This window comes from Zootermopsis nevadensis, unplaced genomic scaffold (assembly GCF_977971745.1).
Source record: "Zootermopsis nevadensis isolate Lab colony 2312 unplaced genomic scaffold, Znev_1.0 Znev_ptg000019l, whole genome shotgun sequence".
In the NCBI taxonomy this organism is placed as follows: Eukaryota; Metazoa; Arthropoda; class Insecta; order Blattodea; family Termopsidae; genus Zootermopsis; species Zootermopsis nevadensis.
The window spans coordinates 3,616,048-3,642,568 of NW_028259151.1; the positions used below are offsets into that span (position 1 = coordinate 3,616,048).

Genomic DNA, 26,521 nt, shown 5'->3' on the forward strand with positions numbered 1-26,521 from the left:
ATATGGGGATATATATGTGGAACAGTTGTAAGTCATGAAATGTACTAGCAGCCCCAACATTGCTTATGTATAAATGAGTACTTTGCTGACAAAAGAATAACAGATTACATAACACAAAGGTAGATGATTTACAAAATATTATAATATACCTGTATAAAGCTAGGCGTACATGTGAGAGAGAGGTTATCATGATATAATCAAACTGGATCTGAGAAAAGTGATTACTGCACGGTTCCATAAACGTCATGCAACCCAAAGTTGAATGTCGACTTACTTCCCACCCATCCTGTATATTTGTTTATTTTTTATTTGTAGTGTTCTGTCTGAAGACAGGTCCATATGAACAGGATCCTTCCATCCTTTTCTCGGACTGGTACCTGTTCATATACGTTCTTGGCAGATGATCCAGAAGTGGTTTGCCATTGCCTTCTTCTGTGTGTGAGTGGAGTAATTGTTGGGATGCCACGGAGAAACCGGGGAAGGCCCCGGAGGAAAACTCCGTGTTGCCTAGACCACGGCCTTGCCCAACACAAGTTATAAATCTGAGCACCACCGGGAACTGAACCCGGGACCCCAGGATTACAAGGCCAGCGTTCTAACCGCTAGACCACCGTGGCGGTTCATCCTGTATATATTCGATTATAATTACATATCAAGGTTACAATTATAAAATTAACCCCCCCCCCCCCCCCCCCGGTTGAAGTTTTAACTCAACCCGGTTCAACATAATCGAAGGGCTGAGATGTTGATGAACAAGTCGAAATATTGTTGACTTGTTTGGTAAGGCAAATCGGGAAATTGAACCTGAAATGCCTGTTCAACTTCTTCATTCGACTGCGTTCGAAAATTTTATTCAATTATAGACACACGCTACACTGTTGAAAACGTAATTATGAATATTACATAAACAAGTGACTACAGGGCGAACACGAAGAAACTAAATCAATCAACCGACTAGTTGAATTGACAAGAGTCCAGTGTTACCACTGGGAGCGACAAATTGAAATTTTCCTGTCACACTAACAAAATATTTACTTTTAAACTTCGGACTGCGCAACTTATTTTGGAATTCCCTAATCCCCCCCACAGGCATAAAGCTAAGAGAAAACGGTTCTAGTCAAGGTGTAGACAGCAAGAACCCAGTGTTAAGTGGGCAAGGCTTCATGAATAAATGAACACAAGTTAATAAACTTAAACTTTGCCCCCAGGTACTGAGGAGAAATTATTCCTACCATCAGCCTGACAGGCGGTTTTCAGTCCCAGGAAAGAATGTCACCTAGGAAATCGAGAGGTGAAGCACTTACAGGTAAGATAACGAACTCGTTTTGATTTTCTTTGAGAAAGATAAAACTTCTTCTGATAACTAATAAATGATCAATCTAAAATATGTTAAAATATTCATAGCTGTTGTGAGCTACGAAAATATTGCTGATAGGGTCCTTGGAAACGTGGCTTTATCATAGCCTGTGCTGCTCGTTCAATATTTTCAGTTCGGTTAGCACCAGTAAAATCAACTTTATAGTCGTTTAAAACAAGGAAATGGAAATTATTATTAGTATGATGACCATAATAGGACATTGTATAATTATTTACACATACAGTTCCATATTTTATTTGCACTACCTAATTTTACTCCACACGCTGTATAAATATTGCTGTTCGCCCTTCGTAAAATGTCATTCAGTTGGTAGCTAGTTTTTCCTGAATTGTAGTGGTTCTGGAAGAACCCAGCCTTGACACGGTGAAACAGTGCGTTATAATGCCACCAGTTTTCAAGGACTACAACGACGATCAAGAAGCCGTCAAAAATATAGGAAACAGGGCGTATTTACATAAAAAGTTAGTTATGTAAGTAGTTCGTAACTGAAACGTAATATGTAGCTAATACGACAACGCTCAAGTCTGTCGTCATTATTCGTGGACACGAACGTTGTTAGGAAATGCCTACATGTTTGGATTACTCAAGGTTATTGTCAATATTTTCTCTGAAATTCTTACATTCAATATTAGATGTCAAATGGGGCATAGACAGTAAAATTTCAGATACGTAATTCAAAAATTCCTTCGCCTTAATAGGTTACCCCTTTAGTGACGTATCTGAACGAAAACTTACAAACAGGTCAATATTATGTTACAAACATAGATTCATTGATTTCAGTAGAATTTTTCAAATCCAAAAGCACGAGACTATGTAGACCAATGATAATACGTTATACTCTCACAGTTTTTTCTGTTAAAAATTTCCTATGAATATGAACTTTTCAAACCTGACCATGAGTTATTTTCAACGTATTACATTTTGAAGATAAAACGTGGAACATATCACATGAACCCTGTATAGAGGATTGAAAAATACAGTAAAACCTCTCTAACTTGGACACTTGCGGTTCCACGATAATGTGTCCAACTTACAGAGGTGTCCAGGATAGAGGGAAAGGGGAAAATATCCTTTCATATTGTGGTGTAATGACAGTGTGGTAATTGTGAAGTATTATGGAGCCCTTCCCAAAAAGGAAATTATTGATAAGAAAAATCAAAAGGGTAAATTAAATTTTCATAACTTTTGTTTTCACTAAATTAAACTTACATGGATAAGCTCAAAGAAGGGCACCAATACCTTACGTTTACCGACAATGTATTCTATTTTACATAATCTAACTACTGTAGGCTTGCTTGAATTAAGAATTGATGACAATAGTATTAATAATCTTTTGAACCCCACTCTCATGGTTGCACATTACACCCCAGCCTCAATGAAATTTTAAATGTTCAGAATGTATTTTTTTAATTGTACTTACAGCATTAGCTCAACATATGATATCACTTAATTCTTGTAAAAAAGTCCGTCACAAAACACTGCTTTTTTGCTTTTGTCTTTGAATTTGCCCATCCTCTTTCTAATTTTCGCCGCAATCCGAATAAAGTTTCAACCATTGCTGGTTGATTATGAGCGAAAGCATACCGTTCTAATTCTTCCATGCATTGCAAAGCCCTCTGATGTGTAGGTGGTTCTTCGTACATAGATAACTCTTCTTCCTCTGAAGATTCTTTACACACATCGTCACTTGAAGTCATCACTTTGTCTAGCACATTATCGATTGTTCCAGCAACATCGTCGTGAACCTCTAGAATGTTGTCGAACGTTGAAAGAGCTTGGACATCAGGAATTTGGTTGCGATACTCCTCAGGAAGACAGTTTATTTCTTCATGAAAACTGTCTTCTTCCATCCCTTCCGCTTCATCCTCAATGGAATCTGCCATAAATCCTGCATGTCGGAAACACTTTGCAATGGTTTGAGGAGAAACTTCTGCCCAGGCACCATGAATCCACCGAATGGCATCTAAGACTGTAACGCTTCTTGAAAATTCGGTCACGTCTTTGCACTTATCTGCAGCATTGATTAGTGAATGCATTAGTTGCTTCCTGTAGAGCAGTTTCACAGATTGAATAATGCCCTTATCTAGTGGCTGCACTTCGCTGGTCAGATTTGGCGGCAGAAATTGTATACTGACGTTTGAGAGATTTGAACTGACGTGGCTTGTAGCGTTGTCGACAAACAATAATATCTTCCGATTAGCCCGCTTCATTTTAAGGTTGACCTCGTTCAACCATTCAGAAAAAATTTTAGATGGCATCCAAGCCTTCTTGTTGTGACACCAAATTACGGGAAGGTCGTCCAATTTCACATTGTTCGTTTTGAAAGCTCTAGGACGTGCAGCATTTCCAATAACTAATGGCTTTAATTTCGCTCCTCGCGAATTGCAACATAGCAAAACAGTAATCCGTCCCTTACATTTCTTCCCTCCTTTACATGTGTCTCTCATTTCTATTAAGGATCGCGTTGGAAGTTGACGGTAGAATAATCCAGTTTCATCCGCGTTGGAAATGTCCTCTTCTGCGTATCCCAACAAAAGGCTTGGAAGTTTGCGTTTCCAATCTTCAGCAGCTTGAAGATCAGCAGAAGCTGATTCGCCAGAAAGGACGTGCAGACTTATGTTATTTCGTTTACGGAAACGATCCAACCAGCCATTGCTCGCCGAGAAATCTTCGGTGTGCAGTCTAGTTGCAATTTCTCTAGCCTTCTCCTGTAAAAGTGTGCCACTAATGGGAATGTTCTTTGCACGACTACACCGGAAAAACTCTAACACTTTGTCATTTAGTTCATCATGAGGTGTTTTTCGTAGTCTTTTTCTGTCTGCATTACACTTCCTTTCCCACGCATCGGTAATTGCGGCTCTGTTGCTGTTGATGTTGGAAACAGTAGATTTTGAGATGCCGTATTTCTCTGCCAGCTTCCTGCAACTTTCTCCTATCTTCAGAAGATTCAAAACTTCTTTCTTCTTTTCCAGAGTTAATTCCACCAATTTTCGTTTCCCCATCGCAAAAAGAAAAATCCAATTTCTGTTAACACTGTTGCAAGCTAACTCAGCTGCAAGCACAGTACTGACAAAGTTAGAACTGTACCAGCAATACTACTGTAGTCCAGTGAAGGGTTCAACAAAAGAATAAATATACACTTTCACTGCATTCCAATGATGGGTTCAAAGTCTCACACCCTCAATTATAAGCTAATCCTCAGGTAGAAGGCATTCATCAGTCAGAAATTTAAAATAACAAAATACTAACTGTAAATGTTTCCCATAAAAGCATTGAAGCTAAGTGCATGAACCTGTCCAACTTGCAACAAAAGGGGTGTTCAAGTTCCAGGATAGAGGGGTGTCCAAGATATAGAGTGTTGTGGACATGTAAAATTATAGGATATTCGCCGGTTCCAATTAAAAGTGTCCAATATAGAGGGGTGTCCAGGATATAGGGTGTCCAACTAGAGGGGTTTTACTGTACTTACTACAGCAAGCTTCAAAACTTGTGTCCGAAGTTTGCTTACAGATCAATCATGCGACCAATGTGATGATGAGAAAAAATCTAATGACGATCGAAATTTAAGACAACAGTAACTATAATTTTGAGAGTGGGGGCTGTTAATAAGCAGGATATTTTCACACGCAACTTGTTTTAATCATTGCGAACTTGAATAAAACCACTCCTACAATACATGAACGATATGTTAAAATTCCAACTCAATTGAAAACGAAATTTTGAATGCAGCCGGTCTTGTGAAAGTGTTTTAAGACACAGACTACGGCTAAAACCCATCTGTACAAATATTTATTCACGAACTGTCAAAGTAGAGAAGGTTGTATGTAATAGGTCTAGGTAAACAGGCTTTGCAACCGTTGGGGTGAGAGGAGGTATAGCTACTCTCTTCCTTGACCTCGGCACTAGATGGGGGTGAGTGGTCAGCATCTCGCCCCGGCCGGCTTTACCCCCGGTAAAGGACCCCGGTACCCATTGTAGAGGAGGCTGGGTGGGCCCCAGAGCCGGTCTGGACGCAGAGGCTAGAGGAAAAATCCTCTGCCCTCGTCGGGGATCGAACCCCGGTCGTCCAGCCCGTAGCTAGTCACTATACTGACTGAGCTATCCCGGCTCATACATGGGTGGTGTTGAATCTTGAATTATATTTTGACAAACGAAAATGCGATTCGTGATAGGACAAAGTTTAATACGTCGTAAAATATGTTATATTTATTTCACACACGAAACGTTATTTTACCACTTCTCAATGTCGTGTGCTGTCCTCAAACCGGGGGTCAGTAAACCTCAGTTAGTACATAAAAGAATTTTCAATGTAATCTCGCAGTTTTTTCTTTTTTTTAATCACAAAATTCATTTGCAACTGGTATCAGAATAGCATAGAACAGGTATAATATTATAGGCCTCGCTGATTAGTCCTTAATTTATAATGCAGATAAGCTGGTAGATCGTTTATGCCTACGCTGGTCATTAGAATTAAATTCTTCTTCAGGCAAAAAGTAATTAGTGAATATCGTGGTTTGGAAGGTCCCGCGTTCTGTTCTCAGCCCAGAGTCCAATATCCTGTGTAAGGCTTTGCGTGTTTTTACTTAGTACCTACTAGCAAATTCTGCGACAGTACGACCACTTCCTTTCTAATCTAATACAACTAAAAAGGCATCGTTAAATAGACTAAGATACAAAAAATACAGTTGTCCCTGTGTCCAAGCACCCTGCTACGAAGGCTAGAAGGGGGCATTGGGTATGAAACTAGTATTTTTGTTGGAAGTGTTGGCGATACTGCATTTTTCTGTGTGACAGGAATTACTCAAAATAAAGTAGGGTAATTTATGTCTGATATGTAACAGCGTTACACGAATCTTCGTAGTGTTAACCGTGTTAGCCCGGCTAACACTTCAATAAAATTGTCTGCCATACTTTTATGGTTCAGTGGTACTGCTTAAACAATGAAACACAGCAGTCCCGGCCAGAGAAAATGCATCCTTCATTAGCCAGCCAGGTAATGTTAGCCAACTTGTTACGCTCGTCGCTAGCTGTTGTTGTAATGTCATAACCTTCTTTTGTTACAATGCTGATATCTATGTATGTGTTTCGTGTCATGACATTGATTGTGTACAGTAAAGCATAACATAATGTTTTTTTTATTTCGTGAATACCATTATAGAAACACACTGGAGATACCAACATAGTAGTGGAATAATTAATTCATCTAAGACAATGTACGTACGGCAGTGGCTATGTTCAAAGAAACGGTTCGAGATCTCTCACTCAGTTAAACAGTGATTCTGTTGATGAACAGAGCGAAGTTCACAACTTCATGTAGCCGCCGGTCATGTGTTCGTTCACCCATAAACAGATAAAAAAATACAAACAATGGACAACTGTTATAATGCTGTGTGGGTAATGACGGAATCCACCCGATCGCCACATGGATGGATTTTTATGTTACTGGTTAAATCACTACTTTGCGTCGTGTCTTAAACAAAAAGTAATTTATTTAAATAAAACTTCAACAAATTACTCTTCCAGTACAGACTACCACCATCTAGCCAGTAAGCTTCAGAAAGTGTGAGGTGTACTCTTATTTGTGAGGTCTAGCTCCGCGAGAATGAGATTACACAAAAAAACTGTCCATTTTTTAAAAAGTTCTGACGATGATATATGGATTTCTGAGTTTTGGGGCTTTGCCCTGTTTGGTGTTAAAAAACCGTTTAAAAAAACTGGATATATCCAGAGATCGATATTAGTTATTTTAAAACGGACAAAGTTGGGCACTTGTGAATGTGGTAATGAACCTTCGAGTTCCATAAAAAGTCAGGGGGATTTCTTGACTAGATCAGCGACCGAGGTTGGCAGGAACGCCAATAATCCATGAAAGAGTGGGTGAAGACATTGACGAGCGTCGCATTTTTATCAGGTATCACGAGACGCAGATTAAGCTACCATACGAATATAAGCAGGAACAGAAATCCTATTAATAAAATACTTATCAGGTTACGGAAGATCACGTTTACTTGATTATATGGACTTCCTTCGGTTGACCAGACTACGGAAAGGACCACGGTAGGATTTATGTCCTACAGACAATGCCAAGGCTCACCCAGTCTCCTATCCGAAGGATATCGAAGCCACTTCCTCTGGGATAAAGCGGCTGGGGCGTGAAGCTAATTACTAACCTCCATGTAGTACCGAGATTAAGAAGAGGTGGTATACCTCTGCTCTTCCATACGTCTCCATTATGTGGTGCTCAGTTAAGAACCACGGAAAACTGTTACCTTCACAGACAAACCTGGGAATCGCTACCCAATAATTATAATATAAATTATAATTTCTTGGCCTGAACTGTTGTACCAAAAGTCTGCTGGACGGCTGATCAACGAGGCACCCCAACATAAGCTGTATGAGGGGAATCAATAAATAAATTATGTTTTTTATTCTGAAACCTCTATTAGTCTTAAAGAAATTAAGCAACTCAAAAGTAGCATAATTGTTCCTGCTAGATCAGCTATTAGCTTTTCACTACATTTTCGTTAGTGCTAATAGAAAATTTAAAATATTAATACGACTACTTATTTAATAATGCCCTTCATAAAAAAATATGTAATTGTTATGGGGTCTCTGTAGCATACCACAGCATAGCTTAGGGCCCCACCACGTCTAAATCTAGTCCTGGCCAGACGTTGACATATATACTGCTTGTCACAAGGTTTGTTAAGCAGAAACTTTCTCATCTATTATTAAAACATTTCCAATACCGCTTGCTTGCTTACGTACTCTATGGAGCCGAGTCATTCCTGGCGAGCCAACAGTCGCTCAACCACTCAAGAAATTCTCAACATTTTATTGAATCCGAAGATTCATTACCGTGTTCACAAAATCCCGCCACTGGTCCTTATACTTAGCCAGATGAATCCAGTCCACACCACCCAATCCTATTTATCTAAGACTCATTTTAATATTATCCTTCCACTTACGTCTAGGTCTTCCTAGTGGTGTTTTTCCTCTGGTTTTCCCACCAAAACCCGTTTCTCTCCCATGCGGGCTACATACCCTGCCCATCTCATCCCCCTTGATTTAATCAGTCTAATTATATTTGGCGAAGAGCTCAGTTTATGAAGCTCCTTGTTATGAAACTTTCTCCAGCCTCCCAGTAATTCATCCCTCTTGGGTCCAAATATTCTCCTCAGCACCCTGTTCTCAAACACCATCAGTCTACGTTTCTCCCTTAGTGCCAGAGACCAAGTTTCACACCGATACAGAACTACAGGCAAAATTGTAGTTATGTATATTCAAATTTTTACGTTTTTAGACAACAGATGAAAAGACAACAGGTCCTGAACGGTAGAAAGCATTGCCCGAGTTTAATCTGCTCTTAATTTCCTCATGAATCAAATTTTGGTTTGCTGCTGTCGCCCCCAAATATCTGAACTTAATCACATTTTCGAAGTATCCGTTAGCTACCTTTATGTTTCGATTTTGCCCTGCATTCTGGTAACGAGACCTCAACATGTACTTAGATTTCTCTGTTTACTTCTAGACAACATTTTTACTGGCGTCAGTTATAGCTTCTGTTGGCATTTATGTTATCCCCCAATAGATTTACGTCATCAACATCGACCAGAATCTGATGTGTCCCATTCAGTTTCAGTCCCACCTGGTTTTCTTCTTAATTGCATATTCGAAAGCAAAGTTAAAAGCAGTGGTGATAAAGCATCTCCCTGTTTAGACCAATTTGAACAGGAAACATATCAGACAAATGTTAGCTATACAGACTTTATATACTATATTTATAGTTTTCACTGAAACACATTTTAATAAGCCTAACTACTTTCATATTTCCATTACAGCTTAAGTATTTTTAATGATACGTTTTTGTGACAGTATTTTGGGCCTAACCAGCTTTTTTTAATGCGGTGGAATTATGCTATTTTCATTTTGTAAAAATTATGTATAACTAACGAAAACTGTGTAATAAATACCAGTTCTCTTCATGTGGAAAAAGGTAGCTAAAAAAAAGAAGTCGAGGTCGTCTGGAAACGTGGCTCGAACGAGAACCACTAAATATACACACGACATAGAATTTTGGTGGAGAAACCTCAAGGACGATCTTGACGGGGATTATGATGATACCATGATCTCGTTATTATACATGTTGAGTTGAACTGAACTCATGATCGATCAATCGATCCATTAATCAATCAGACAGCAGGTTTCTGTGCTTGAGGTGTTTACTTCTTAGACTTCTGTAAAACCTCTCTCCTGAAATGTCTAAACGACATTACGAAGTTTTTGTGTAAAAATTAAGAGTAGGTATTTATTTCCTGAGGCTGCATAATAAATGTTAATGAATCGATTTTTAAGAGTCATAACGAAAGAAAGCCATAGATAAGTTGACAAAACTACTGTCTGACTTTTAACTTTATCAGTAAATCAAGTAGTGGAGGACGTAATGCAAACCGACGTCACATCTGCATGGTCTATTATTCTACATCAAGGGTTCTCAACCGTTTCCAGACCCGGGGGGCCATATTAGTCCTTCCTTAACGATTCGCGTGCTTCAATGTTATAAATAACGGTAGTTTCTTGAAACACCATGACAATTTATTAAAATGCTACTAAATCAGATCTAGTGCTGCAAACAGATTCATATATTAGGCCTACAAAATAATTTATTTTACAAATCAGTGATTAGTTACAAGTTCGACACAGCTTTTGTTTCACTGACTTTTCAGTATCAGGTTTAATTTCTGTAGCCGCGATTCGCATTCATCTCTCCACGTTTTCATCGGTAAGTCGCGTCCTACTTCTTGATCTGACGTTCTTTAAAAAGTTGAACAGCTGCTAGCGGTGATACTTCCTGGAAAATACTGACATTAAATGCGGGCGCAGGCCGCTCAGAACACATGGACAGAACGCATGTTTTTTTGACTGAGGGCCTTGACATGTTCAGTCTAGGGACCATTACTATTTGTGGGAGGATTTTTCCTTTGTGGAAAAACAAAACTTTGCATGTACGTATTTCCTGGAGTTCAAACCAGAATGGTTGGGATCGCTTTGGCTGAAGGCCTCTGCGAAGTTAGGAGGGAGGGGGGAAATTCTGGCACGCTGCCGAACATTTCTCTAACAAAAAAGGAGCTTTATGTGTTGAAATTCCATTTACCGGAAGAAAAAAGTGGAAAAGACTTTAACTGATCGGAACATCGTAATTTCTTGCGCAGATGCTACGCTATGCGCAATTCATCATGATAGATTTTTGCGACAGTGTTCACTTCATGCCAGTAGCCCTTCATACAGCATACTCAAACTTTTCCTTTGTGGTTCTAGAAAACAGATCCGGGCGACTTTGAAAGCTTGCAAAATTTTCGGCATGCCACAAGGATCATCCTAAACCACGCTTCGTACAGACCTATCGTACACACAATGCACGTAAGCTACCACGGACGAATATGGAAAACTAACATTCCCTCAAGGTCTTCGTAATCCTCTCCAACTTTGATAACCGTGGGGAGAAGCAGCACTTTCTGCAATTCCAGTAACCCCCTTACCCCACCTGCGAAGGCACAGATAAATTGGTTGATATTTTCAGTCATTTTTACCTGTATAATAAAATTACGAGGATAATCAACACACAGTTACGCGAAAAATGCTAACATTACACAGACTTTCATTAAAAACTTTAACATACTAACCCCAGAAATCGCAAAATACAAATGCTTCGTAACCAAACTTCCATATATGGGGTGGGCGAGGGGGAGAGGGGTTGGTGTGAGCAGGGGTAAAGAAATAAAGAGTATTAATCAGTCATTTTATGAGATACATTTTAAAGCTGTTCTGAATGTCCCCAAGGTTTTCAGCGCATAGACTTGATCGTTCCTTACAATAGTTTACTGCCCGTTAAATTGTTCCTAACGAACGAACTAACTATCGCTAACTAAGGCCGACGTGCCTTTTACGAAAAGGCGCTGGATCGTCTTTTAGCCCTCTGGAATGTCTCCACAATTTGACCGTCAAGTTACGGCTTAAATTGAATCACCGTTAGGAAAAACGTTGGACTGGTCGTCATGGACCAAAATATTTTCGCCACCGAGATCTCCGGACCTAACTCAGCCTGATTTCCTTTTATCGCCTATCATGAAAGAGATTACCTAACTCCTGCATTGAATTATGGGTGCTGCTACATATGAGAGCATCCCGAAATAATTTGACGGGTAGTAAACTCTCGTTTGGAATGAGCAAGGCTGTGTACTGAAAACGATGGAGGAAATTCTGAAAAGTTAAAAGATGTGTCCAATAAAATGTAGCAATTAATATGATTAATACTCCGCCTGCGCGCAACTTACAACAGCCACAGTTCCAAAACGGTTGGTTATAGGGCAACATATTTTCTTTGTGGGACGAATCTGTAACCAAATATGGATTCTGTCTACGTTATATTTGTCGGATATAACATCATATTGTCAGATTCTCACCATGTCTGTAATTTATCAACTTGTAAACATATCGTTCCACACACATAAAGCAACGGATTAAAATGATTACGCTTATTCGTAATTTTCAGCATTCTGAAAATTAGACGGTATGATATTTATTTTCCTTATATCTCTAACTATACCGAATAATTCCTAAATTCATAAAATAAATATAAGGATCGTATTCTACTCCCAAAATAAAAACAAAAAGTTCCAATACACATATGGTCGCAACCGCTTTGTTGGGGAGAAATGGCAACACTGCGCAGCGACGATGCATTGACCCAATTCTCAGTACCCATATATGATCAAACGGGCCAATTTTATGGCCTACGCGATCGCCCGATCTCATACCGGGAACATCTGAAGGGCATACTTCCCTCGAAAAGTCAACGCGGGGCCGAGCTCCGGCGTTTGATTGAAGCGAGTGCCCGGAATTTGTCACCGTACCAGGAATTCTTGGCACCACAGGGCTCAGCTAAGCATTCAAACTAAAAGACAGCATTTTCAGCTACTTTTATAAACATTAAAATGCTTTTGTGTTGAAATAAATAAATGCGGACCTAAAAATACGTAACCTGTCTCGTTTGATTTCCTAATGCTTCTCGTTCACACTAGCAAAGCTATTGCGACCATACATTTATACGAACTTGAAACATTGTTAGAATAACCTGTCTCCGGGTCGAGTTTGAATCCGTGACCCCCTCGACTATGACGCAGGACTGCTAACCATTCGGCCACGTCGCTCCGTAGACGGTATATTTCTGCTTATAAATTATTACTATTATGATAAGAAGAAAAATGTTATTAAAGTTGTTACTTATTAAGGTTCATTAGGAGGTGAAATGGCTCTGAAATGGATCAGAGTATAAAAAATTTAAAATTCGCTGTTATACTTGAATTTAAATTTTCTTTTTCTAGAAATAATATTTTTTTAATCCGGTGTTGGTACAAAGTTAACCATTTCATTTCCATCGACGTCTGTAAGTCTGTGACTAAAATGTTCGAATTATTGTTTGCACAGAATCTTACGTTATAAGCGACTGTCCTCTTGTGAGTGTTCAATACCACTGCGTAAGTTAAAAATGACGTCACTCTCAGCATAATCATACACATCCATTGTCCTTCGTCATGATGGCTTCCTCAGGCCACGTCACGTAAAGTATTTCCATTAACAGGCCACATGAGTAAATTACAGACGAGTATGATGCAATACACTTTTACACTGCAATATCTAAAACATTAAACCATTTTGCGTTATGCGTTGTCAGTCGGACAGCCACCGTGTATTAATCTTTATTTGTATTACATAAAAATCAGTTTTCGTTTACATCTTGTTACATAGGAGAGATTTAAATGGCTCAGACCTTCAGAGAAAACGTTAAAATTGATCTGTATCCCTGCTACAACGGCGTTTTAGATTTTACTGATAAACTTTTTCATATTAATATTATAGAGCACTATATTGTTATTTTTTGATTGCGGGAGACAGACAAAGTATGAAAGAGATACAGGAAAGGAAAACCGATAATGAGGGGTAAAGATATGAAAAATAAAAAAAAAACAGTCCCCGAAAAATCCAACGGGTCATTCAACACTAGTTCATATATAAAGATGGCTGTCTTCAGGGTTCTGGTAGAAGTTTACCGACGAATCAGAGGTCCTTGATCATCATCAGGGAGATAAGACATCAAGGACCTCTGAAACGTCGGCAAACTTCTACCAGACTACACGGCACACAACCCTGAAGACAGCCATCTTCAAACTCACCGCCGTGAAACACTCAATTCCTACAAGATTTAGGTCTGACTATTTGGTCTCTAATTTATTAGTCTGTAAAAGAGCCTCCTTCACATGCGTATACTAAACAAAATACAAAATCGTCAAAGATTCAACACAGGCTAACTTGTTAATTATTAATATCATAAAGATGAACGCAACTCATTCCTAAAAGTCTTTTCTTTACGACAGTCTTCTGTGTACATAAAAAAAGGTATAGTTGTTACCTCTGGTGCATATTCAGTACGACATGTGAAGGTCCCAAGATTCTAAATTTAACGTAAGCTTGTTCTCCTCCCCCAGTATTGTCAGGGTGATTAAGTTGAGAAGAATGAGATGGGCGGGTCATGTAGCGCGCATGGATGGGACAAGACGTGTGCACCGGGTATTGGTTGGGAAACCTGAGGGGAAGAGACCGCTGGGGAGACCTAGACGTAGATGGGAGGATAATCTCAGGCGTGATCTATGGGAGATAGGAGTTGAAGGAGACTGGATTTTGTTGGCCCAGAACAGGGTCCGGTGGAGGGCTTTGGTTAATTCGGTGATGAACCTTCGGGTTCTGTAAGCCATCTAGTTAGTTAGTTACTACATGGAGGTGAGCGTTCAGCCTTAGCACCGGCCTTATCCTCTCCCCCAACCCATTAATCATAGGTCAAGAGACATTGTGGGGCGCCAGAACCGATCTAGAAGCAATGGTAAAAAAATATGTTTTTGCAATCGCATTCCGGACGTTTGAAGTGAGTTTCGTAATTGATTTAATTGTCTGTTCCGATGTGTAAGTACACATTTCTCCAATGCACTTATTTACGGTTCAATAATGACTGGCTGAGCGGAAATATTGGTAAAGAATATTCAAAAAAGATGCATACATTAACCTTGTTATCGAACAGCTGTGCCACGAGGCTAACGGTGGTCATTCTGAACAACTACACTAGATTAATTAATTCACAAACTGCCAATGCTGATGTATGTAATGGTTTAGTTTAAAAATTCTTTATTACATTCATTGAACGTGTGCATATATCTTTTTGGGACAGCCTCTATATATGCGATAAGAGTCTAATTTGTAATAAGCTTGTTCATGTATGATTTGAGGTTTTCACGGCGGTGAGTATGAAGATTTCTGGGTTGTTCCGCTGTGTAGTCTGGTAGATGTTTACCAACGTTTCAGAGGTCAGAATGCCTCCGTCATCAGGGCGCCCTGATGACGGAGACAGTATGACCTCTGAAACGTTGGTTAACATCGACCAGACTATCATCGCCCTGACGACGGAGGCAGTATGACCTCTGAAACGTTGGTTAACATCGACCAGACTACACAGCGCAACAACCCAGAAGACGGAAATCTTTTTTGTTCATGTTTGCGCTCAGACATATCGTACAGTGAGTGGAAATTTTGCTGTTCGAAAAATAATATAAAATTGCTTAATGAGAAATATGTGCATGTGCATTCTGCACGACGAAAGAGGGGCCTCTTTTCATACAGAAAAATACGTACTTTGTAGCATTTAATAAGAAAGTAGCTGAGATGTCAGGTTCTCACAGCGGTGAGTATGAAAATGATGTGCTTCTGGGATGTTTTAGGCTACACGGCTCAACGTCCGAGATGACAGTTAACCTCAGATTAAGAATATTAATTAAATATATAGGCGTTTTTGATATGTAAAGGTGTACCAAATTTCTCATTTTATTCCGATATTAACTAGGCCTAATTTCATTCTCATCGTGGAAGTTTATGTGGTTCATTATTTCTTGACATTCTGTATTTTTTTAACACAATACTGTAGGAAAACGTCGACAATTACGTAACATCCGCTTCCATTAAAAGATAGATCACATGGCTGAATGCCTAATAGTCATAATTATAATATTATGCAACAGCCATGTTCACGTAAGGAACACGTAACAGCTATAATCTGCGAAAAGTCAGTTTTACAATTAACCTATCGGTTATTAGATTTTTTAACGACACTCTGTAAACTGCCGAGTTTGTACAAAGTGATCGAAAAGTAACATCCATTTCCGGCATATGTTATATTTGTCAAAAATTACATTAGACCGAAATAAAAAAAAAACGATGTTGGAAATGTTTGCCGCGTTCAACGGTGCATGCATCCACTCTTTTCCTCAAGGTTGATGCAGCCCGGTGAAGAATCTCAGCGGTAAGGGTCCACCAGATCCTGTCGTTTTGTATGGCGTAGGAGAATCACGAAATGTGTTAGGTAAGAACGAGATGCCAGGCAGAGTTCGACATTGAACATTCTTCGCACTTCAGAAGAAACGTCCTTGCACTTGCACTGTTGAAAAAAGGCTACTGACTGACGTGACCTTCGTGGGCTCTGGTATAATCACAGCTATATTACAGGTTTATTAATCCAATCTAACTGTATTGAATTTCAACCATCAATAAATATTTTAATAAGGATTGCGTGACTTTCCGGTCATTCTGTAAAATGGGTTAAATAGGCTAAACCACAAATAAGAAACACGCAGAAAAGAATTAGAAAAGATGATCATGGATGCTGAGCACGTACTAAATTGGAAAGAGGCAGTCGTGGCCTATTTAAAGGCGCAAGTACTATTCCGACATTTGCCCAGGTAGAGAGAGGTGGAAAACGAAATAAACCCAAACACGATATTCGCTAATTGGTCAGAGATTCTGATTGGGCAGATAACTTTCAAACACGAGTTTATGTCGCCGTTATATCAACCTGCTTATCAGAAGTTACTGAAGTCTCAAGAATAATGGTGGTACTTAGGATATGATCGCCCTGATGATGGAGGCACCTAGGATCTCTGAAACGTTTGGTAAATTACCAGTCTACTCGGCGCTACAACCCAGAAGACAGTCGTCTTCTTGAAAGTGGTCTTGATTAAAACATACGCAATAGACATAAGAAATGTTAAATGAAAATTATGTTGGCGAAGACCATTGAGAATCTGAAAAAATTGTGGATTATTATGGAGCAATTCTATTGTCCGTCCAGTCAAGGGCGCTCACAGTCTTCATTCTTCCACCACCCACTTGCAAACTGGCTTTATATGGAGTGTCCATTCCGAAAGAACAGCTCATAGAATCTGATGTCTTTTCTTAACACTGGATTCTTTGTAGCTTCGAGTGGAGTAAAGCGGGAGAAATTTTGTTCCATGCTGTTGGAAGCGAGAAGCGGTGTTCTGTATTTTCAGTTACTCAAGAGATATCCTTGGACCTTGGCAGTATGGGCGAAAGTGGATAAAACACGTGGGCGTTGTCAAAAACATCAGGAAGATAACAAAATTATGTTGAATTATTAACTTGCACGCATAAGATATACAGGAACGATAAGTGACTCATCGCCCTAATGATGGAGGCAGTAAGGACGTCTGAAACGTCGGTAAACGTCTACCAGACTACACGGCGCAACAACCCAGAAGACAGAAATCTTCATACTGAGAATCGTCCTGATGATGGAGGCAGTAAGGACGTCTGAAACGTCGGTAAACGTCTACCAGACTACACGGCGCAACAACCCAGAAGACAGAAATCTTCATACTGAGAATCGTCCTGATGATGGAGGCAGTAAGGACGTCTGAAACGTCGGTAAACGTCTACCAGACTACACAGCGCAACAACCCAGAAGACAGACATCTTCAGACTCACCGCCGTGAAAACCTCAAATCCTACTAACATATAATACATACCTAAACATCTTTTAAGTAAATAATTCTTTTTACAGAACTTACTGCATCTTGAAATTTAATAACTTGAGTGCATAAGCACAAACCTTTCAACACTGTTCACAACATTATTTAACGGCGTGCATGGGTCTTCGGAGATGTTCCACTGTGTTCTTGGCAAAACATTTTGATTTGCGTTCAACAATTCCGATTCCTCCAGTTCCATAAGCATTATTCATAGTACCTTTCGGATGCTTTTCAAATTCCCATCTTGTCTCTGGCATATGTAATAGTGTTCGTCGGTGCCCCTCTAACAATCTTTCTTCGCCACTTACCATTCCACATTCTGGAATTGTGCTATAAATTTATTCTGGATCGTATTACATCATCGTCAATCCTTCAGAATCGATTTATAAATTTCCTGTTAAGCATTGACCAGAAGACAGATGGCGTCCGCCCTGCTTCGACTGCACCGACAGTACAGAAGGTCTCTGATGTATAAGAAAATGACGTCTGGTCTTGGTGTTGTAAAATGATTTCCTGTGGACTATGGAGCCATTTCGTAAAAAGGTGCATCCGCGTTTTCTTTCTGCCCAGACACAACTGTGAATGTGTGGCGTCTTGTAAAGTCGATTTGTATTTCGATGCAGATGGCCCCTGTTTTGTTCCTATAGCGCGTTCTACAGAGGACAATCGAATATTATAGGTTAGACGCTGTCTGCACATCAAACGATGTCATGCATTAATCTTGATTTTTTATCATATCATCTAACATGGTGTCACACAATGTCTCTGGTGTCTGAATTTGAAATATGTTCATTTTTAATCTAATTCTGATTTGGGGCTTCAGGGCTTTTATTGTTGTTTCAGTTCCTCGTCAGAATCATGTGCAGACATCCCTCTTGCGGTTAAAAAAATAAAAATATCTTTTATAATGGTTATAAACTGGGATTCTTTTATACGAGGCGCGTCCTCAAAGTAAGTTTCCCACTCGTCCCACAGCTAGCAAACCTTATATTGCGCGAAGCGACTGTGCGTACGTGATAGAGCAATGACGTAGCATGGTGCATGCACTAACGGCACCTCCCGCGTTCTCACAGTAGCATCGTTGCAGCTGTTGAAGATGGAGGTTCTTATTCCAGCTCCCGCCGACTGTGAAGTGCGGTCAGTGATAACGCTAGGCCGCACACGGCTCGACGGACAGCAAGTCTCCTGCAGGAGTTCAGCTGGGAGGTGTTTAATCATTCACCCTACAGCCCGGACCTCGCTCCCAGTGATTTCCATCTTTTCCTACACCTCAAGAAATTCCTGTCCGGTCAGCGTCAGCGTTTTGAGAATGACAGAGAGGCGGAGATGGTTGTCACACAGTGGTTCCAATCCCAGGCGGCAGACTTCTACGACACAGGTATTCAAAAATTGGTCCCACGGTATGACCAATGTCTCAATTCCGGTGGCGAATAGCTGGATACTTGCTGTATCTGTTGCAATAAATATTTCCATGAAATTGTGTTTTGTTTCTGTAAACGGCCCCAGGGAAACTTACTTTGTGGACGAGCCTCGTATAAATGATGTTATAAGTTCTGTCTAGGACGTGTAAAACGAACTGAAAACCATTTCTCCACATATAGGATTAATTCTGACTTACGTAATTCCTGTAAGTGGGAAAGAAAACATTCTTCAGGAATATGTGGATTTACAGTTTTATTTAAATAATTTTCTTTTTCAAAATCATGCAAATAATATTCCAACAGAGTCTGTGGTACTTTGATCAATGTAGCATGTACTTTCGCACGCTTTTGCAAATTCTGGTTCAAATTCGTGAACAATATTAAATCCCTACTCTTATATTCGCCAGTCACTTATTTTAGTTAATGTTGCGGTACTGAGAAGGAAATTCAGTTTAATGAATGATGCACTTATGATATTCGTTAGAAAAATTCCCCAAATCTTACTTGTTCACGTGCAAATACGGTATTTGTCATATTTATACACACGCATTGATACAAAATGCATTAGTAAACGTCATCACAGAAATTACATTCTAAATCTGTCCGTCAAAGTCAAGCTATTATCTTTAAACATGAAAATGCCTTAGAAGATTGAGAAAGAGAACTTGTAACCTCCGTTCTACGTTGAACTATATTTACATTACAGTTTCTGATTATGCATCACCTGTACGTAGGGCTAACAAACTGATAACACAATCCCAAGTCGGCCGCCTATCAGCCCACGTCACATGGTAATTTGCTGATGTGTTAGTGCACGTGGCCTACATGTGGTTTGGAAAAAAACTGCACATTTGTCGCGTGTCACAGATTAGTTACGATTTTCTGCAGTACTCTCATAAGAAAATATTCATATCAGAAGAACGCGTTTGGTGCGTAACATCCAGACTTCTGTCTTGCACTGGCAAAAATCATAATCTGATATTACTGCCTACGATAACACTGTGAATCAGCAAGAAAGTTAACTTCAGAATAAAAGTGCAGAGGTCCAGGAACCACAAGATAAGGATAAAAAACGTGGGAACACGTGAAAAAATGACTGTCATCTTGGGACAGGGCACCTGCCGTCTAGCCAACAGGTGTTAAAACCAGTCAATTCGCAACTTTTGTTTTAATATTTCCAAAAATGAGCCGGCTTCTTAAAGGGGAACTATCAATATTCACGGTTCTACTCTAAAACAGTTTCATAACCAAGACATATTTAAAACAAAACACCTCCAACGCGTAATTTAAGATTAGTTTCTTATCAGAATGCCTTACCTTGCCCAACACACAATTGTGACTGATTACCAACACGGAGTAAGGACATTGCTACAAGGGAGAAGGAAAGGATTTTAGTCGGAAAAACTGAAGGAAACTGAAGATGGCTGTCTTCTGGGTTGTTGAGCCAAGTAGTCAATCATCACGGCGATGATCACCCTGATAATGGAGGCATTAACGACCTCTGAAACGTCGGTAAACTTCTACCAGACTACATGGCGCTGCAAGCCAGAAGACAACCATCTTCAGACTCACCGCGGTGGAAACCTCAAATCCTACTGAAGGAAATTGACCACTTGGGAGACAGACGTACATGGGACTGTATTAAAATAACCCTCAAATAACTAGAGCGTAGAAGTGTGGACTGGATTCCTCGTGATAGGATTAAGAGTTAGGCTCTTGTCAACATGGTCATAAAACTCAGGGTTACATAAAATATCAATTTGACCAGATCAGCGATTATCAACTTCACAAAAAGTTTTCTGATCCAAGGAATTACTTCAAGTCACCACAATTGTTTTTTTTTCTTCGTAAACCTCTAGTATTTCATATAATGTGTTAAATAAAGTAGATAATTTATGAATTTACCACATTACCAGATACAGTTGCTAACAATTTTCCGAGAGCTTTAAATCTCCATTCTCAGAATGCATAAAGTCAGGATATGCTTTGATGCAAGTTCCCCACCCCACTCCTCAATACTGTAAGGACCTTGAATCAGCTGGTGCGTACCAGTATTCACCGTATAACTGAACACAACACAATTTTAAATGAAGCTCTGGGTTACTAGCGCTTTAAACCACGCGAGTACAAATAACACGAGCAGGCCTGTCTACTTTAAAAGCTTTCTTCTTCCAGTTTCGCAGATGTGTGTCATCAAGGGTCCTATATACCTTATGACATTATGCTGATAGTTCACTTAACCTTCGTATGAACTATCCGTATTGTAAATTTCAGCAACTAAATACAGACTTATTACATAGGTAAATGTATTATACACAGATTCAAGCCTAATGAGTGTGCAGTGACTAACATAAGGCTCAGAAAATAATTGCGTCCATACAAACTATGAATAGTAACGAAGAACGATTCTGTCCTCCTAATCTATCGGCGTAAAAGAGCATTAAGTGAACTCATCGTGACTCTGTAATTGTTGACAACGTTTGCCACAATAGCACGTGTAAGTGCTCTTTGTACGCAAGGTCGCACTCCGAGCCCTTACCTCATGGTGTACGTGCGGAATTCTAGGAGACACCGCACTACCGGCGATGACATGAGGAAATTTATTTCTATCCTTGATGGCTGTGGGGTTCATACAAGAAGCGAGTTCCACGTGGATCGTCATTTCTTTGCCTTTCAGACATCCTTTATGGAGTCTTTAATACCGAATTTGTGGCCTTTTACTTATACATTATACACCGCGTTTCAAAAGTAGCTTTACAACTTCGCAGGAGAATATAAATTTATTTAAAGGACTTGCGCAATATTTTTAAATGCACAAATTTAGCCAAACACACCAAGTTTCATGCGCATAAACTGTAGTACCGAAAACCGTGTTTCTGAAGACGCCGTGGAACAGATTAGGGAGAGTTTCGCTCGAAGTCCACGCAAGTCAACGAGACGTGTATCTCGGGAAAGTGGGATTCCACATGTGACTGTGTGGCGAGTGCTACGAAGACGTTTACACTTAAGAGCGTGCAGATTATCCATGGTGCAAGCCATTTCAGATGGCAATAAACTGGCTCGTAAGGAATTTTGTACGGAAATGTTGCGGCGGGTTGAAGACGACGAAGGATTTCTGGACTCAGTAATTTTCAGTGACGAAAGCACGTTCCATGCAACTGGTAAGGTCAACACTCACAAGTGCAGGATTTGGGGTAGTGAAAATCCACGCGCCTTCCTGGAATTTGTTCGTGAAAGTCCAAAAGTTAATGTGTTTTGCGCCATCAGCAAAGATAAAGTGTACGGCCCCTTCTTTTTCATGGAGAAGACCATTGCCGGCATTGTGTATCTGGACATGTTCCAACAGATCCTCATTCCTCAACTTGACGAAGATGACCAGGAAGGACGCATTCACTTCACCCCGTCATTACCTCGGAGAAGTGAGCGAGTACCTCAACAACCGTTTCCCAGGTCGGTGGATTGGTCGGGCCACACCAATAGCATGGCCACCTCGTTCCCCGGATCTAACACCTTTAGATTTTTTCTTGTGGTTATTTGTTAAAGATCGAGTGTACGTGCCACCCTAACCTGCAAATGTGGCCGAACTCCGAACTCGAATTACCGCCGCAGTTGCTGAAGTGACACCGGAGATTCTACACCGCGCGTGGCAAGATATTGACTACAGATGGGACGTCTGCCGCATAACAAATGGAAGTCACATTGAACCATAAAAATCCGATGGACATAAAACTTGAAGTGTTTGACTACATTTCTATGTTCTGAAATTATATGTTTCTCCTATCAGTTCATCAATATCTCGCCCTCAAATTGTAAAGCTACTTTTGAAACACGCTGTATTTTACATTAATTCTTCAGGGGTTCTCGAAGCCTTGTCACATAGTTTTGGTATACTAAGCTCTATATTCCCTTAAGAATTTCCTTTGCACTTATGAATGTTCTTAAATGATTTCTTCAACACAGATTTTAGAGCGTTATCCACAGACAGAGCGTATTTTAGCTTCTCGCAGGAAAAAACACAGCATCAATTTCCCTTTGACAGAAACTAATATAAAATTAAGATTTTCATTTTACGGCGTGTCACAGTAAAGTGTTAAGCTAGTTTAGGACAGGAATCCCTCTCAGATGCACTGTCAAGATTAATTTACAATTAACTGTAAAAGAAATATGTCGTGGATTGTTTTAAAAATTTCATGGCCATAAATCACAGGACTTTAATACTGCAGTTCTTGTTCACACATTTCAGACAGGACTGACAACTGATAACCCGGAAACTTCAGCTACTTTCGTTATTCAGACTGCGTTAATGTTGTAGCATTGTACAGAGTTGATGGCCACGACACATCACACACAATATATCACGTCATTAAAATCCAACTACCTTGTTGTCAAATAATCTGATTAAGAAAAGCAGACACGTGACAATTACTAATCTCGAATTATGAAAATATCTGAAATGCAAATTTCCTTTGCTTCTCTCATTTATACATCGTATAAAATCCATTCTTAAAATCTTCTCGGGCCATCAGCCGCGTCATGATTAGCCGGTCAGAGGACAGAGATGGCCCTCGAAACGTCGCCAGGCTTTAACCAAGTGGTCAGAGAAGATTTCAATAATGGCATACAACGTGAAAGTTTCACATCATACAAAATCCATTCTGTTTTATTCCCTTTTATGTCTTATATTTATGTTTTGGTTTCGTGTTCTATCAGAACTTTTTTAGGACAAAAGAATTTCACTTGTAACAGTGGCGGGTACTGGTATAATAACACTACCTACGGTGAAAACGTCGTCTTCCTTGTATTTTACAGAACGTTTTGCCATTCTCTGTGGCCACAAAATCTGATATCAACAGATGTACTTGGGATCGTGGGTTCGAACATCACCTGGGCAAGGGCGTTCGTCCGTGTATTTTGTTTGATACAGTGATGCAAGAGGCTCTGCGACTATCTGATCCAGTATTAAAAATCTGTTGTAATGTTCGTCTCTGTAAGAGTTTAGGAACTTTCTTGGTCTACACAGGGATGCTGTAGCGATATATATCAAATGGAGTTTGTATTACTGGAGCTGGGGGGGGGGGGGGGGCTATAAAATAACTACAGAAAATAACTGTCTTTTATCGTTCATGGGGCCACTGGAATAACTTCAATTTCGTTCATTCATTGTCAACAATTAAATTATGTACAACATTCAGAAATTTCTTTGCAGCCTCGAATATTCTAATCGAACTTCCCGTAAGTTAATTTGACCTCAGTTGCAAACATTTCGTACTAATTTTAAGGTTATGTTGAGAAAAATGCAATTTATATATTCAGTACATGTAGTTTATGACAAGTACATGAGAAGAAGTCATAAATATATTATAATTAATAATTCTACTACTAAGTTTTGAAGAAATAGCCCTGAGAACTGGCTTTTGACAAGAAGAAACATTGAACAGTTCAAGAAGTGGAATTTGTAATTATACGAAGCTGCATTTTAACCTTTCATGTCGGCATTGTGATATTTTTCTCGGCGATAACAAAATTGTAGCCCTGAACGCCTCCATGGTCATCAAACTGACCCGGTTAAAGTTCTACAAACTCATTGCTCTTGCTTGAAAAAACATGTTCTTAGAATGAAGGAACGGTGATTTTATACAATATTTCAGGAAATGTGAGGCCTCAGAGCTACGTTATAATATGTGAAAAATATCGTTAAACTCTCTGATTGTTGGAAATTTGTTAGACCACTTTAGTATTATATAAAGTCTCGATTTCATGTATAAAAAAATTCAACCGTGCACAAGTGTCAGTCCTATTCTTTCACAAAAATGAGTTAATAAATCGATTAAACCAAAAAAAAAAAATCAAGTTTGAAAACTCGTCTCGCATTATATTCAAACGCCAGTCACCGATTTAACTACATGCATGCAAGGTTGTGATTACAATTTCGTAAGTATTTGACATCTGTTCTATTCCAGAAAATGTTGGTCTTTCGGATGGGAAGTAAAAGTATTTTGGTTTCTTACCACTCATAGTATTACGTACTGACAACCTTTACAATTCAATTTTGAAGGACAGCCATCATATGACGACTCTCAAGTCACGTAGGCTAGTACATTTACTTAACCTCTCACTGAATTTGTAAAGCAAATTCTTGAATATTTAACACAGCATTAACACAAAACATTCAATTAGAGAATAATTGCAGAAGACGCGGAATTGAATTCTGCATTTAATTATATGGCATATCGTTATGGCTACTTGAGTAGCCGCGGAATAAGATCACGGACATTTGACTTGATGCGTCGATATTTCAAACATCTCCCATTTTTGTCTTGCAGTTTGATAGCCCGCCACCCACAGTGTCCTACCACGTGCTCAAGAAACATCCTTGACATCTTCACCTCCGTGAAAACCTCGAATATCATATTTGTCCTGCGCATTATATGGTGCACGCATGTAACGTAGGACGTTTTATCACGAATCAGCAGTGAAAAATTGTATAAAAAAGTCTTAGACATTGGATCATCCATTGGCGTTCATTCGTGCAAGAAGTCGAGGCCTGTTTTGAAAGTGTTCCACTGAAATAGTCAGCAATACTCATCCACAACAAAGCATAAATCCAAAATATAAAGGGATCGAGCCTTAGTGAGATCGTACATACGAGGTGCAATCGGAAGGTTCCCAGACTGCGCGTATAAAAACCCGTACACTTATCTCAGGTATTAAATTCATCCATCACCCTCGAAGTAGTTCCCCTGGGAGTGAACACAACGATCCCAGCGCCGCTGCCAAGCCTGGAAATCTTTCTTTGTCAGCCTGTCAAGCACCATCTGCGATTCTGCCTGAATCTCTTGCCAAAGACTCGCCAAAACGGCTACGGAAACCTATGAAATGCTAAAGCAAGCATTTGGGGAGTCCGCAATGGGTCGTGCACAACCTTTTGTGTGGCATTCACGTTTTAAAAATGGCCGAACCTCTGTCGATGATGACGAGCGTTCTGGACGACCATCTTCGAGCACAACGCCCGAAAATGTTACGAAGATTCGGCAGGCCATTCACGAAGATCGACATCGTTCCATCAACGACTTGTGCGACATTGTTGGGATAGGCTATGGGACCTGTCAGCTGATTCTAAAGGAAGAACTCCACATGCGACGCATCATGACAACGCGCCAGCGCACACCGCCCTCAAATTTCGGCAGTTTTTGGCCTCAAACACCATGGCCGTCATCCCGCACCCTCCTTATTCGCCGGATTTAGCTCCGTGTGACTTCTTCCTCTTCCCAAAGATGAAAATTCAGCTAAAGAGAAGGAGATTTGAGACGATAGAAGAGATTCAGGCAGAATCGCAGATGGTGCTTGACAGGCTGACAAAGAAAAATTTCCAGGGATGCTTCCAGGCTTGGCAGCGGCGCTGGGATCGTTGTGTTCACTCCCAGGGGAACTACTTCGAGGGTGATGGATGAATTTAATACCTGAGATAAGTGTACGGGGTTTTATACGCGCAGTCTGGAAACTTTCCGATCGCACCTCGTACATGCATACATATGTATATTCCATGGATCCAAAAGTTAGTCAAATTTGGCTACAGGCTGTGGAATAAGTCGTGAAGTACAGAACATACAGACGAGTGCAATTTAACACAAACAATAAAAGTTTAGCATAAACACATTAAAATGTATCACTAAACCCACTGCTATACAACACAGTAAAAGGCGTGTGTATTTAGGAATATTTTAATGATACTTTAAATGCCTCATTTGTTGAAGATTTTGATTTTTGAAAACGTGGAAGACGGATATTGGTCTGTG

The 26,521-nt window shown here is 39.8% G+C and overlaps 2 protein-coding genes and 1 long non-coding RNA gene across 4 annotated transcripts in view; 2 read left to right on the top strand and 1 right to left on the bottom strand.

The window, feature by feature from the left end:
* Cpr (Cytochrome P450 reductase) overlaps positions 1-26,521 on the bottom strand; it is a 74,776-nt gene that overhangs the window by 45,498 nt on the left and 2,757 nt on the right. The window lies entirely within an intron of this gene.
* LOC110838794 (uncharacterized) overlaps positions 1-26,521 on the top strand; it is a 59,090-nt gene that overhangs the window by 18,279 nt on the left and 14,290 nt on the right. Inside the window, exon 2 of the long non-coding RNA XR_015535857.1 lies at positions 1,209-1,306. This is a non-coding gene — a long non-coding RNA (uncharacterized LOC110838794). The remainder of the gene's footprint in view (positions 1-1,208; positions 1,307-26,521) is intronic.
* On the top strand, positions 21,365-23,262 carry LOC110838797 (uncharacterized). Its single transcript, XM_087351469.1, has 2 exons — positions 21,365-22,175; positions 22,269-23,262. The coding sequence occupies exons 1-2, from the start codon at positions 21,568-21,570 to the stop codon at positions 22,339-22,341; spliced, it is 681 nt and encodes a 226-aa protein (XP_087207595.1). The 5' UTR covers positions 21,365-21,567; the 3' UTR covers positions 22,342-23,262.